The following is a 13,062-nucleotide window of genomic DNA, read 5'->3' on the forward strand; positions in this document are numbered from 1 at the left end:
CTTCTTCACCTTCTGCCCCCAGGGATGATGCTGCGGAGACAGTCCCGGCCTGAACCCCCTTTTCCTGCTCCTCCAGCACCAGCTCCGGTGCCGAAGCACAACCGGGCTGTTCCCTGGTCCTGCCCCGGGGACAGGGACACGGGTGACTTACCATGGGGCAGCCCCCCCGGGAAAGGCAGAGAGAGGGAAACAGAAAAGGTTGTTAGTGGACAGACCGGAGAGCATCAGGGCAGGGACAACAAGCCCCCCGGGGACAAGGGACATGATGCTGGCACTGCCCACGGACCGCGCCGGAGGGACCCGGGCAGGGAAATAAAACACCCCTGGGACCCGCCGGGCATCCCAGGGGACCTGGGACAGGTGACACGGGGACGGGCAGCGGGCTGGCTCCGCACCTCCATCTCCTCTCGTCCCCACAAAAGGCTCCGGTGGAAGGGAGGGAGCTGAGGAGCCAGGCGGGATGAAGGTCAGCAGGGCCGGGGAGGGGGGGGATTAGGCACAACACACCTAATCCCGGTGAGCTGGGGCTATAAATAGCCCCGATTTACCAAATACGGAGCATGTGGGACATCACTTGGCTCCCAGCAGGAGATATTTGGGGAGTGGGGGTTCATCTTGGGACTCTCAGAAAGTTATGTCAGTAAATCCAGTTGCATCAGGGCACCCATCACCCAACCAGGCACCTTCCCTCTCGTGAGGGTTTCATCCCTCCTAGACCCCCCCAGCCAGCTGGGCTGAGGTGTTTTGCAAAAGGGGGGGTCCACCTGGATTCCAGGGGGATCCCAGCGCTGTGGGGTTGGGGGGGGGGAGCAGCAGGGGGTCCCACAGCAGAGCTGGGAACCAGCCGGTTCCTTCCATGTCATCAGCTCACACTGCAAAAGCTCCTTCACCTCCTTTAATCCCTTAAGCAGCTGGGGAGGGTAAAAACAACTGCTCGTTTTGTTGCTTAACGAGGCCCTTCGAAATGGGGGGGCTGCTCATTAAATTGGGTGGGAGATGAAATTCCTGGGAAGACCCCTCTGAGATGGGCTGGCATCCCAGGGCTGGGCTGAAAAGGGGGGGGGGGGGATCTGGCCTTTGGGGGTCAGAGCCTGGGGAAAGTGAGTCACGGCTGAGGGCTTAACTGAGAGGCTTAATTAAAGCGTTAATTAGGAACTGAGAGGCTACATCAGGAGGGAATTTGAAGTGATGGAAGAGGGGGGGTTGGAAGGATGCACAAAGGAGCAGGGAGGGGGTTTTGGGTCTTCCTCTACCCACCTGCTCTGGTCCCCAAAAGCTCATGGGCCCCTGGGGCTGCAGCACCCCAATGAGCAGCACTGGAGATCTTGGGGTAGGGCCAGGGTCTGGGGGTCTCTGATGTCCCCAGCCCTGGAGGGCAACCTGAAGCAGGGGATGGTGACACTGGGCATGGATAAAGGGGGGGAAAGACTTTTTTTCTCACCTGCTTGGGCTTGTGCTGGGGGCTGCCCGGCTCCTCGCTGGGGCTGTGGGGGACAGGAAGGAAAGGGGTGAGGGGCTTCCAGCCCTCTGCAACTCCCAGGGGGTCCAAGACCCTCTGGATGAGCATAACCTCAATTTTCAGGGGTGTGGAGGGAAGCTCAGACTCATAACAACCCCCTCACATCATCCTCAGCCAACAGCATCCTTCCCAGAGGGGAGCCTGGGACAGGCTCTGCCATGGCCAAGGGTGGCAGCAATGAGGTTAATTAGGGGGGCCCCCCCGGCCCCCCTTCCCGATGAACACTTTTCCTCTCTGTAAACCAATGAGCACCTTCCCACCCACCCCCCGAGCAAAAAAAACCCCAAACAAACAACAAACCCAGAAACCTGATAAAACATCTCATGAAATCACAATAAAACTGGGGAAAAAAGTGGAAAAGGGGGAGATGGGAACCTGGTGGGCACACCCAGCACATCACCCACCTCGGGGAGGGAGAGGAGGGGGGTCACATCCTGCCCACCCACCCACACTCACCTCTCGGCGGTCCAGACCTCCCGCAGGATCTGGGTCTGCAGGGGCATGGTTCCCAGCCCTGCTCCTTCCTTCCCTGCTCCTTCCTTCCCAGCCTCTTCCCAGCCTCTTTCCTGCTTCTTCCCAGCCTCTTCTCAGCTCCTTCCCTGCCTCTTCCCAGCCTCTTCCCAGCTTCTTCCTCCCAGCCTCTTCTCAGCTCCTTCCCAGTCTCTTCCCAGCTCCTTCCCAGCCTCTTCCTCCCAGCCTCTTTTCAGCTTCTTCCCTGCTCCTTCCCAGCTTCTTCCCAGCTTCTTCTTCCCAGCCTCTTCTCTGCTTCTTCCCTGCTCCTTCTCAGCTTCTCCCAGCCTCTTCCCAGCTCCTTCCCAGCTTGTTCCCTGCCTCTTCCCAGCTTCTCCCAGCCTCTTCCCAGCTTCTTCCCAGCTTCCCGGCACTGGTCGCTGCTCCCCCCGGTGCTGCAGCCCCTCACCCACGGTGACAACAAACCAAGGAGCCAAGTGACATCGGTCCGGCCGCCTCCGTGAGGCAGGAGGAGGAGGAGGAGGAAGAGGAGGTGAAGGAGATGATTAACTTTTTATTTCTCCTGCAACTCGGTAATAGGATTTCAGGGGCTGCCGGCCAGACCCGCCGGGAGAGCAGCTGGCAGGGCGGTAATCCCGGGAAAAGGGGGCTTGGGAGGGGGGCACAGGGGGGCAGTTGGACTCTGGGCAGCTTTTGGGGGTGCACAACCCCCTACCCACACACATGGTGGGACCCCTGAGCCAGGCAGAGGGACCTGGCTCAGGGTTATCCTCTCTGGATTCACCATTTTCAACTTGGACGAGTGGGGGTTTTTTCCCACCTGAAAACCTCACAGAAAAGCAGGATTTGGGCTGTTGGGCACGGGGAGGCCGTGCTGGGGGGGCAGCAGGATCCCTGGAGCAGGCTGAGGGCATCCCTATGGATCACCGAGGTGCCCTGAGCCCCATCCCGTGCCCCCAGGTCCCTTGGGGTGACAGGTTTTGTCCCATGTCCCCAAACCCTGATGGGTTCCACACGTCCCCGCTCCCACCTCACCTCATCATTAACAGCATTTAGCTGTTCATTACCCCCACCCAACCCCACACCGGGTGACCCAAGTGCCCCCAGGGATCCCACCGACCCAAACCCACCACAAACACCCCAAACTCTTCCCCCATCATCATCACCCCCTTTTTCCCACCCCATGGGAACACCACTAGGTGGCATTTGAACATCAGACACCAGGACCCACCAGCACAGCCGAGGTTTTCCAAAATCCTCCCCCCCCTTTTCCCTTTCATCTTCCGTTCTCTTTTCATTTCTCTTTTCCAGAAAAAAAAAAAAAAAAAGAAGCACCAAACCGATCCAAAAATCTGCTTAAAAATAGAGGAAAAGCTCCAAAACTGCAAAGCAAATGAGTTAGTTGTTGTTTTTTCTGTCGAGGACTGATTCTTATGGAAAATGTGGCTTGAGCTGCCCTTAAATGACTTTATTTTTGCTCTGCCTGCAAGAAGTAAAAGAAAAACCCAATTTTTTTGCAGAGCCCCTGGGTCTCACAGCATCCCCCCCCCAGCAGCACCCACTGGGATGGTAGAACCATTTTGGTTGGAAAAGACCTTTAAGATCCTCAAGTCCAACTGCAGGCAATGCTCTGCTGGCTACAAGCCTCCCCACCTCCCATTGGGAATTTTGGAAAACTAGAGATGTGGAGGAGCAGCCACACGTTCTGGGAATATCCCTGTGCAGGTGGGAAAACAGTCAGACTTGAGAAAAGATGCTTCAGGTACCACTTGATTGACTAGACAGGAGGAATTGAAACCACATCTGGTTTATTATCCCAAGATCATGTATGGGGGGAGAGAAGAGAGGAATGGGCCCCACAATTCCCACTCCACTCTGGCTACACTGGGCACAACCACCTCCTCCCACTGCCTGGGTGCCCCCTCCCAAATGTACAAACAAAAAGAATAAATAAAACATCAGGATAAACTCTCCCTAAGCTGGAAAAAGAGCTGAGACCCCTCCCAGCAACACCCCCCAGCCCAGCCTCTCCAAAGCCCAGTGTGCTGACCCTTCTCCAGATCTCCAGGGAATGATGGAGCTGGTAAAAAAGGGGCAGGATTGATCCTTAGGGCCACCAGTAATTCCTTAAGGACACCAGTAATTCCTTAAGGAGTCCCTTTGGAACCAGGATGTCCCCACCCAGGGGGGCAGAGCATTTTGTCCTTCCCACGGCCACCCCCTTCACTGAGCAGAGAAAAAGCACTTTTACCTTCATTGTTTTGGTTTTGGTTTTTGTTGTTTTGTTTTTTTCTTTCAGTTGTTTATTTTCAAGCTCCAGAAGGGGTATTACAAAGAACAGACAGGAAAAATAACAACCAGAAAGCTGCTCCCACATGGCAGTGACAGTGTCCCTCTGGGATGGAAGGGGACGATGGCCGAGGTGTGGAGGACACATTGGGGTCCCCCTCTTTTTCCCCAGGAAAGCTGCTCCCCGAGGAGCTGGAAACCCGGGGGTACCAGCTCAGCCCCAGTCTGAACCATGTTAACCTGCTTTTTTGGTTTTATTCCCCTGTACAGACCCCCAAAAATGATTCAATTCCCATTTCAAGATGGGAGCAGAGGGACAGGGCCCAGGATTGAAGCCTGGGAGCAGCTACTGCCCTCCAAGGAAATGAAAACCAGCTTCTTCAAAAGAGAAAATCCACCCCCCGACACTCCAAAATAGTGTTTTGAAGGCAAATGACACCCCTGCACAGAGGGGTGGGGTGGAGGGGATGGGGGTTCTCACCCTCCTGCTCAGCTCTGCTTCAGAAAACAGGAGGAAACAATTTCCAACCCCGACCCCGTGAGCACCTGTGGGTGAGAAGGCTACAGGGTCCCCAGGAGCCAGCCCCGGGCTCCTGCAGCCCCCCTGGGACTGACAGAGACATCACAGCACCATAATGTGCCCGATCCAACCACAGGCAGCAGCACCAGGAGCATCTCCCACATCCCACCTCATCCTGGAGGAGCAGGGATGCGGCACCGACAGCCGATGGGAACCAGGACGAGCTGCCTACGGAAACCTCCCGAGAGCCAAGACTTTCAATTTTCCTTTATTATTTTGTTTTGTTGTTTTCTTTTGGTGGGCTTTTCTGTAGGTTGGTTTTTTCCCCCTCTACCTCTCCCTTCACAAGCCCTTTGCTCCCTGGGCAGTGGTCCCACGGTGTCCCCACCGCTCCCGCTCGGCGCCCGGGGACGGGTGCGTTGGTTTGGTTTCGTTTTTCCCCTTTGCAAGGTGCTTTTTGCTTCCACGATCACACAAACTGTAACAAGCTTTACAAGAAAACACTGGCGAGTCCCAAGATCTGGCAGCAACCTATTTCTTGGATGGCCAAGGGCAAGAGGTTCTCCCTTCCCCTCCTCCCTCCATCATACGTGTCCTTCAGCCTCTTCACCTTCAGTTTTCGGTCCCTTTTCACACTCTGCTTTCTCCACTGTTTTCTCAAGCCCAGTTTTGCTGGCTGCTTCCTGGAACAAACAAACAAACCAAAAATAAAGCATGTGGAGTGGAAAATGGGAGCAAGCAGCAGGTGGGTGATGGTGATGTGATGGGCACAGGGCTGGCAAAAATCCCCCCTGGCTCCTCTCTTCTTATGGATCACGGCATCTTGTGCCCAAGGCTCCAGTTGTCTTGGCTCAGTGGCTGGTGGAGGTTAAACCTCATTGGCTCAGCCAGCATTTGGGAAGGTACAGAATCCCATTATGGGATCTCCTGGGAATGATGGGACCTGCCTTCATGGGAGCTGGGCACGGGCACAGGGTGAGTCTGGATGGATGAAGGGGAAGAGGGAAGGGATGGGGAGATGAGGTAGGAGCAGTGGGGTGAAGACACAGGACTGAGCCATGGCCACAACCCATACACTGTCCATGGTACAGCCCATCCAGTGTCCACAGGCACAGCCCATATGTCCAGCCACAGGTGTCCCACAACACAGCAAACCCTCCACATTCTCCCTCCTCAGCCACAGCACCACCCCCAGCACTGTGGTGGCACCAGCCAGGGGAGATGGCTCTTTTCCCTGCCCCAGTCTCAGGGGTCACCCACTCCCACCCCAGCACGTGGTTCCCCAGGGTCTGCACCAGCCCCTTGCTCCACAGCCTCACCCTCCCAGCCCTGGTGCAGAAGAGATGACACCCAACACGTGTCACTGGCCTGCAGAGCTGTGTCCTCTCTGGTTACAGAACACCAGGTCTTGTTGGGAGGAATCCTGGAACACATCCCACTGGGACACACGATCCCCCGGGTCACCTCACCAGGCTGAGGAAATCCACACTATCATGTCTCAAAATACCCTTGGCCTTGCCAGAGATGGGATGACATTTAATTTCCCCAGTGACCAGAGCAATCACCAACTGGGAACTTCTGCCCAACATCCTTCAGCACAAAGTGGCCAAAAACCGAGACCAACCCCCACCTTGGCATCCCTCTCTGCAAACTTGGTGAACATGTTTGCATAGATCCTCCGGTCCCGCTCGTTGTGCTCCTTGGTTTTCTTCTGGCAAACAGAAATCTGGGATTTGGCTGCTTTGTTCTGTGGATTCACTTCCAGCACTTTTTGAAAGTCACATTTTGCCAACTCAAACTCGTTCATCAACAACCTGGCCTCGCCCCGTCGGTACAAACCCTTCTCGTTGTCCTGGTCCAGTCCCAGTGCCTGGAATCACACAAGTCCCAGTTAGCAACTGGGGGAGAATCCCCAAAGTTCCCCTTTTATGTTTTAAACCTCATGAAATCTGCCAAAATTAGGAGAAGAAAACGTCAAGTCCCTAGAGCAATTTTGCTCAACAAAACTATTGTCTCGTCTCCATCAGCAGTTGTTAATATAATAAATTAATATAGTTCAGGTGCTGCAAGAACATGCCCAGGTGGATTTTGACCTCGAAAAAGCCCTTTTGCTCCTGCAGCCTCTGAGAACCCAGCATCTGTGGAGATCCTGGGGTGCAAAAGGGATCACAGACACATGGAACAGTTTGGGTTGGAAGGGACCTTCAAGATGATCTAGATCCAACCCCCTGCATGGGCAGGGACACCTCCCACCAGCCCAGGCTGCTCCAAGCCCCATCCAACCTGCCCTTCAACACTGCCAGGGATGGGACAACCACAGCTTCCCTGGGCAACCTGGGCCAGGCTCTCACCACCCTCACACCAAAGAATTCCCTCCTCATGTCCAACCTCAAATCTCCCCTCTTTCAGATTAAAACCATTCCCCCTCATCCTATGGCTACACACCCTTGTAAAAGGCCCCTCTCCAGTGGGATGCCACCCTTTGGAAATTCCTCCTCATACTCAGAAGAAACTCCAAAAGCCCCCAAACCCCAGGGAGAACATGCCAGAGGAGGGGATGCTCCAAGCCCCATGCACCTTATCACAGCACTCCACGGCCTTGGTGTACTCTCGTAGCTTCAGGTAGCACATGGCCAGGTTGAGGAAGGCAGCCAGGAGGAAGGAGTCAGAGGCTTTGGACTCTTTCTCAGACAAGCCATACTCCATTTCCAACCAGGAGACGATCTTCCCGTACTGAATCACTGCCTGCAGGTATTTGCCTTCCTGGGATGGAGGGAAGAAGAAGAGGTTTGAAGAACCAGCACCAGCAACGCTGGGTCTGCTCCCCAACCATCCTGAGGTTCTGGGGTTATTGGAGTGTGTTGGAGAAAGAAGCAAAGGGAGGAGGATGCTGAATCCCTACAGACACAGCAGGGCCTGGAGCTGCTGCTGTGGAGCCCCTGGGAAAAGTCAGGTGGGAGCTTCTGTTCCTCCTCCATGGCCATCAGGATGCTCCAGCCTAGGAAGGAGAACTACAAAGCTCCTTGGCTTTCTCTCACCTGGAGAAGGCTCCAGGGAGACCTTAGAGCAGCTTCTAGTGCCTGAAGGGGCTCCAGGAAAGCTGGGGAGGGACTTGGGACAAGGGCAGGGAGGGATGGGATGAGGGGGAATGGATTAAAAGTGGAAGAGGGAGATTTAGATGGGATAGGAGGAGGGAATTCTTTGGTGTGAGGGTGGTGAGAGCCTGGCCCAGGTTGCCCAGGGAAGCTGTGGCTGCCCCATCCCTGGCAGTGTTGAAGGGCAGGTTGGATGGGGCTTGGAGCAACCTGGGCTGGTGGGAGGTGTCCCTGCCCATGCAGGGGAGTTGGATCTAGATGAGCTTTAAGGTCCAGGGCTTGCAAACCCGTCCCATGACTCCATTATTAGCCCCAGCCACATCCATCTCTGCAAAGAGTCAGACCTGCTGTCCCACTCCACCAGAAGCAGAGCAAAGCTGGGAAAAGAGGATCATAGGATCACAGAATCATTTCTGTTGGGAAAAACCTTGAAGATCATCTAGTCCATTCATTAACCCAGCACTGCCTAGTCCAAGGAGGAATCTCAGGGTAAGAAAACAGCAGCAGAAGGGCAGGACCCTCCTCACCCAGAGCTGCCTCAGGGGACACGGATGGTGCCACATCTTGTATCCCACTGTCATCCCAAATTCATTCCCAGCTCCTTTGCTCCACCTCCACCATCCCAAAGTTCACACACCTTGAAGTACATGGTGCCTTTCTCCTTGACAACAGCAGCCTGCTCCAGCTTCTCCTTGGTGTCCATCTCCCATGACTCCTTGGCCTGCAAACAAAGGTTTGCAGGAATCCCAGCAAATCCCAACAGGCTCAGGTGGGACCACTGGGCTTCCTGGGATTGCTCCCTAATGGGGGGTGTTTATCAGGGCAGAAGGTGGGAAGAAAGGAAAACAAAATGGGGAAAAAAGGGAAGCAAAAAAGTGGGGAGGAACACAAAACCCCCCCAAAACCCAAGGGAAAACACAGGGGAAATAAAATAAACCAAGGGGGAAAAAAACCCCAAGGGAAACAAGGGGGAAAAAATTGAAAAAAAGAGGAAAAAAATCAAGGAAAAGATACAAGTTAAGAAAAGGAAAATAGAAGAGGAAAAATGGAAAACAGAAAAGGAGAAAAAAACAGAGAAGGGAAAAAAAACAGAAAAGAAAAAAAAAAGCAGAAAAGGGGAAAAAAAAAAAAACAGAAAAAGGAGAAAAATAGAAATGGAAAAAAATAGAAAGTACAAGAGGAACAAAGGTAGGAACAAGTACTAGAACCAGCCTTGGACCTTGGCCAGAAAGAGAAACCAAACCAACAGAGAAGACCAACCATGGAACTACTGGATCCCTGGGGATGTTCCCACCCCAGCCTGGCCGGGCTGCAGAGACCCCAGGGACGAAGGGTGGGAGCTGGGAGGGAATCAGTGTCCCCTGCCCAGGGGGGATGGACACACTCCTGCCCTCACCTTCTCAAAGCTCTTCAGTGTCACCTCGTACACCAGCTCCGCGTTCCCCGGGATCCCGTACTTGGGCTTCCCTGCCTCCCCGAACCCGTACCTGGGGGGCAGAGAGGAGCTGTCAGGGAGGGAGGGAATCTCCATCCTGGATGTTTTTGGCCATGAACACAGACCCAGCCCATCCTGGTTTCAGCCCCAGCTCCAGGCTGCAGCTTCCTAACGTTCTGGGGCCAGGATGACTTCACTCTCCAGGAGCAAAGGAGATATCTGGGACATACACCACATTGTATCCTGGAATCATCCTTTCCAGCTGCATCAAATCCTCATTTTTACAGTGGTTTCTCTCCAGATTAAGGGCCCAGCCCTGGCAAATTCCAGGGAGACATTTTTCCATTTAGCCACAGGACTTGGCTAAACCCCTTTTACCTGATTTTTAAACCAGATTCCTGCTGCTCTCGCTGTGTCTGCTAACAATTCCAATTTTGGGGAATCACCATCACCCACCAGTGCTAAAATGATCTCAAGATGTTGGAAGCTTAAAACCAGATGGCACTTCGGTGGGGGCTGGTCCTTACCTGGGCCCGAGGTGGAGGACACAATGTTCTCCCCTCTGCATCTTCTCCAGGGCTTTGTCGATGCCGATGGGGATGTCGTGGTCCTCCCCTTCGCCCACCACGAACTTCACGTCTTTGCAGTCGAACCTGGTGCCACCACAGAAACCCTCCAGGTGAACTGCAGAGAGGGACAAGGTGGGATGGTACACGGAGCCGCCCAACCCAAGGCCAGGTGGGCTCCAAAGAAAGCATCATCAAAAAAATGTTTTGATGGGAAAAGTTCACCCAGTCCAACCGTTCTCCCAGTCCTGCCACGGCCACCACTGCCCCATGTCCCTCAGGGCTTGCAAACCCCTCCAGGGATGGGGACTCCACCTGCCATGAGCCAGGGCTTGACACCCCTTTCCACAAAGAAATTGTTCCTAACATCCAATCTAAACCTCCTCTGGCACAATTTGAGGCCATTTCCCCTTATTCTATCACTCCTAACCTGGGAGGAGAGACCAACACCCACCATCTCATACAGGATGTCTCCCAAAACCCAGCAAAGCCTCCAGCCAGGGAAGGGAGGAAGGCCCAGGGCTGGGGGAAGCCAGGGGAGCTCCTCAGTGAGCAGAGAGGGCTGGGGGAGGCCTTGAAAGCATGGCTGAAAAGCAGGGCAGGAATATCTCATCTCACCAAGGACCAGACAACAGATAAACATCATGACTAACATGTTCCCCTCGTACTCAACTGCACGAGTCAAGTCTTACTGGAACTGGATATTGCTCCTGGCACGTTGCCATGTGGAGTTTATCATCAGGGCGATTACAAACCTCCCATACAGCTCCATCCAGCCTTGCCTTCCACCTCCCAAACAAGCCTGTGTTCTCCTGCCTCCAAGAACTCCAAGTACAAGATAAACGGTGTATTTATTTATTATTCTTTTATTTATTTATTTAAAAAAGAGAAGAAAAAAAAAAAGAAGATTTTTTTAATCTTCAACCAATAACCACACTGTTCCAGGCCCAGTGGACACCAGGTACCTGGCACGTTCACCACCTGGTTCTCCTGGCTGGGTTTCCACAGCAAGATTATTATTTATTCAATCCTGAAGGAGGCTTTGGGGACAGTTTTCTGTTCCCTGCCCTCTGCTTGCAGGGCACAGGGACACACACACACATACACATGGGAGGGTATAAAGGAAAAGCAGTTTCATCAGGAATTCCTATGGGCTGTTAAAAAAAACTCAGCCAAAATAAACCCACCAAAAAAAAAGGTTTGAAGAGGAAAAATTCATGGTCAGTGTCTGAAGTGGAGCTGGACTTTGCAGCCTGGAAGGACATGAGCAGAGAGAGGAACCACTGTCTGTGCAAGGGCTGCTGGAGGGGGGAGAGGCTCAGGAAGAATCCAGGCCTGGGGGCTGCTCCTGGAGCCCCTCCAGCACCAGAAGATTTTTTTAATCTTCAACCAATAACCACACTGTTCCAGGCCCAGTGGACACCAGGTACCTGGCACGTTCACCACCTGGTTCTCCTGGCTGGGTTTCCACAGCAAGATTATTATTTATTCAATCCTGAAGGAGGCTTTGGGGACAGTTTTCTGTTCCCTGCCCTCTGCTTGCAGGGCACAGGGACACACACACACATACACATGGGAGGGTATAAAGGAAAAGCAGTTTCATCAGGAATTCCTATGGGCTGTTAAAAAAAACTCAGCCAAAATAAACCCACCAAAAAAAAAGGTTTGAAGAGGAAAAATTCATGGTCAGTGTCTGAAGTGGAGCTGGACTTTGCAGCCTGGAAGGACATGAGCAGAGAGAGGAACCACTGTCTGTGCAAGGGCTGCTGGAGGGGGGAGAGGCTCAGGAAGAATCCAGGCCTGGGGGCTGCTCCTGGAGCCCCTCCAGCACCAGATGGAGCTGCAGGATGTGACCCAAGCTCCCATGGGACACTGAGCATCAACAAGTTCAAGGAGACACCAAGCTGGACACAGCTGAGAGGGTCCAGGCTCTGCACAGGAGCTGCAGCCTGGGCTGAAGGAAACCTGCCCTTCTCTGCCCCATGGACACTTCCCTGTCTCAGGATCTATGGAAAGGTCCTGGATGAGCCATCAGGACTAAACCAGACCACAAAGCCACGTTCAGCCCTCGAGCATCAAACCTCAGTGAGGATGTTCTCCCCACCATGAGGCCAGGACACCAAGCTCTGCCTTGTCACCACCGTCCTGGGCTGGGGCTCCAGGGCAGCAGAGGATGCTCAGGTGCTGCCAGCACCCCGGGACACATCCTGCACCCCACACTGAGACCACCCAGCTCAGGACAGGGACAAAAGGCAAATCCAGCTCATCCAGAGCCAATCCCTGCTTTGGCACCACCCAAACCCATGCTGGCTATTTTTTTAAGCACTGAAAAGTGGAAAATTCAGCCTAAAATGCAAGTAACCCAGCAAGCCCACAGCACATCCCCCAGGTGTGCCCAGCAAGTACAGATCAGAGAATCATGGGATGGTTTGGCTTGGAAGGGACCTTAAAGATCATCCAGTCCCAACCCCCTGCATGGGTAGAGACACCTCCCAGCAGACCAGGTTGCTCCAAGCCCCATCCCTGGTTGGATCCCTGGTTCCAAAAGTAGCAAAACATCTCTCCACGGGATAACAGCAGGAACCCAAAGATCCCACTTTCAAACAGGACCCACAGGAAGATGCTGCAACCCTTCCCTTGGAGGCCAGTTTTGCTTTAGCTTAATTACACATAAAACACACCAGGCAAAGGAGTGGGGAGGGGTGAGGAGGGCAGGAAAAAAAAATCTCTGCTTGGGTTTCCAGGAGCAGATCAGCTGGCTGCAGTCACTCTTGGATTACAGGGAGGGGGGGGAAAAAAACCCAACACACACCAACAAAAAAAGGAACATCACTCCAGTTGCAGCTCTGACTTATTGTTCTCTCGGTGCCTGCAGCGATTTTGTTTTTGAAGAGCTGAGAACAGAGTGTACCGAGTGTGGCTGGCACACGAACTTGATGTGCTGACAGCAATTTGTACTCAGATTAAAAACGGAGGAGGAGGAGGAGGAGGGTGGAGGAGGGGGTGGGGAGGGATCTCTCGGTGCCTGCAGCGATTTTGTTTTTGAAGAGCTGAGAACAGAGTGTACCGAGTGTGGCTGGCACACGAACTTGATGTGCTGACAGCAATTTGTACTCAGATTAAAAACGGAGGAGGAGGAGGAGGAGGGTGGAGGAGGGGGTGGGGAG

General features: G+C 53.7%; 2 protein-coding genes across 2 annotated transcripts in view; both read right to left on the reverse strand.

Annotated features, from left to right (window-relative positions):
- TULP1 (tubby like protein 1) overlaps positions 1-2,022 on the reverse strand; it is a 6,790-nt gene extending 4,768 nt beyond the window's left edge. Inside the window, exons 1-2 of the mRNA XM_010007132.1 lie at positions 1,976-2,022; positions 10-119 (exon numbers count right to left, since the gene is read on the reverse strand). Of these exons, the coding sequence (XP_010005434.1) occupies positions 10-119; positions 1,976-2,022 (157 nt within the window). The remainder of the gene's footprint in view (positions 1-9; positions 120-1,975) is intronic.
- Positions 2,023-5,151: 3,129 nt separating this feature from the next.
- FKBP5 (FK506 binding protein 5) overlaps positions 5,152-13,062 on the reverse strand; it is a 26,472-nt gene continuing 18,561 nt past the window's right edge. The window contains exons 5-10 of the mRNA XM_010007101.1: positions 9,857-10,013; positions 9,291-9,381; positions 8,532-8,615; positions 7,377-7,562; positions 6,430-6,669; positions 5,152-5,482 (exon numbers count right to left, since the gene is read on the reverse strand). Coding sequence (XP_010005403.1) covers positions 5,384-5,482; positions 6,430-6,669; positions 7,377-7,562; positions 8,532-8,615; positions 9,291-9,381; positions 9,857-10,013 — 857 coding nt within the window. The 3' untranslated portion in view covers positions 5,152-5,383. The remainder of the gene's footprint in view (positions 5,483-6,429; positions 6,670-7,376; positions 7,563-8,531; positions 8,616-9,290; positions 9,382-9,856; positions 10,014-13,062) is intronic.

This window comes from Chaetura pelagica, unplaced genomic scaffold, assembly GCF_000747805.2.
Source record: "Chaetura pelagica isolate M959 unplaced genomic scaffold, ChaPel_1.0 scaffold757, whole genome shotgun sequence".
NCBI lineage: Eukaryota > Metazoa > Chordata > Aves > Apodiformes > Apodidae > Chaetura > Chaetura pelagica.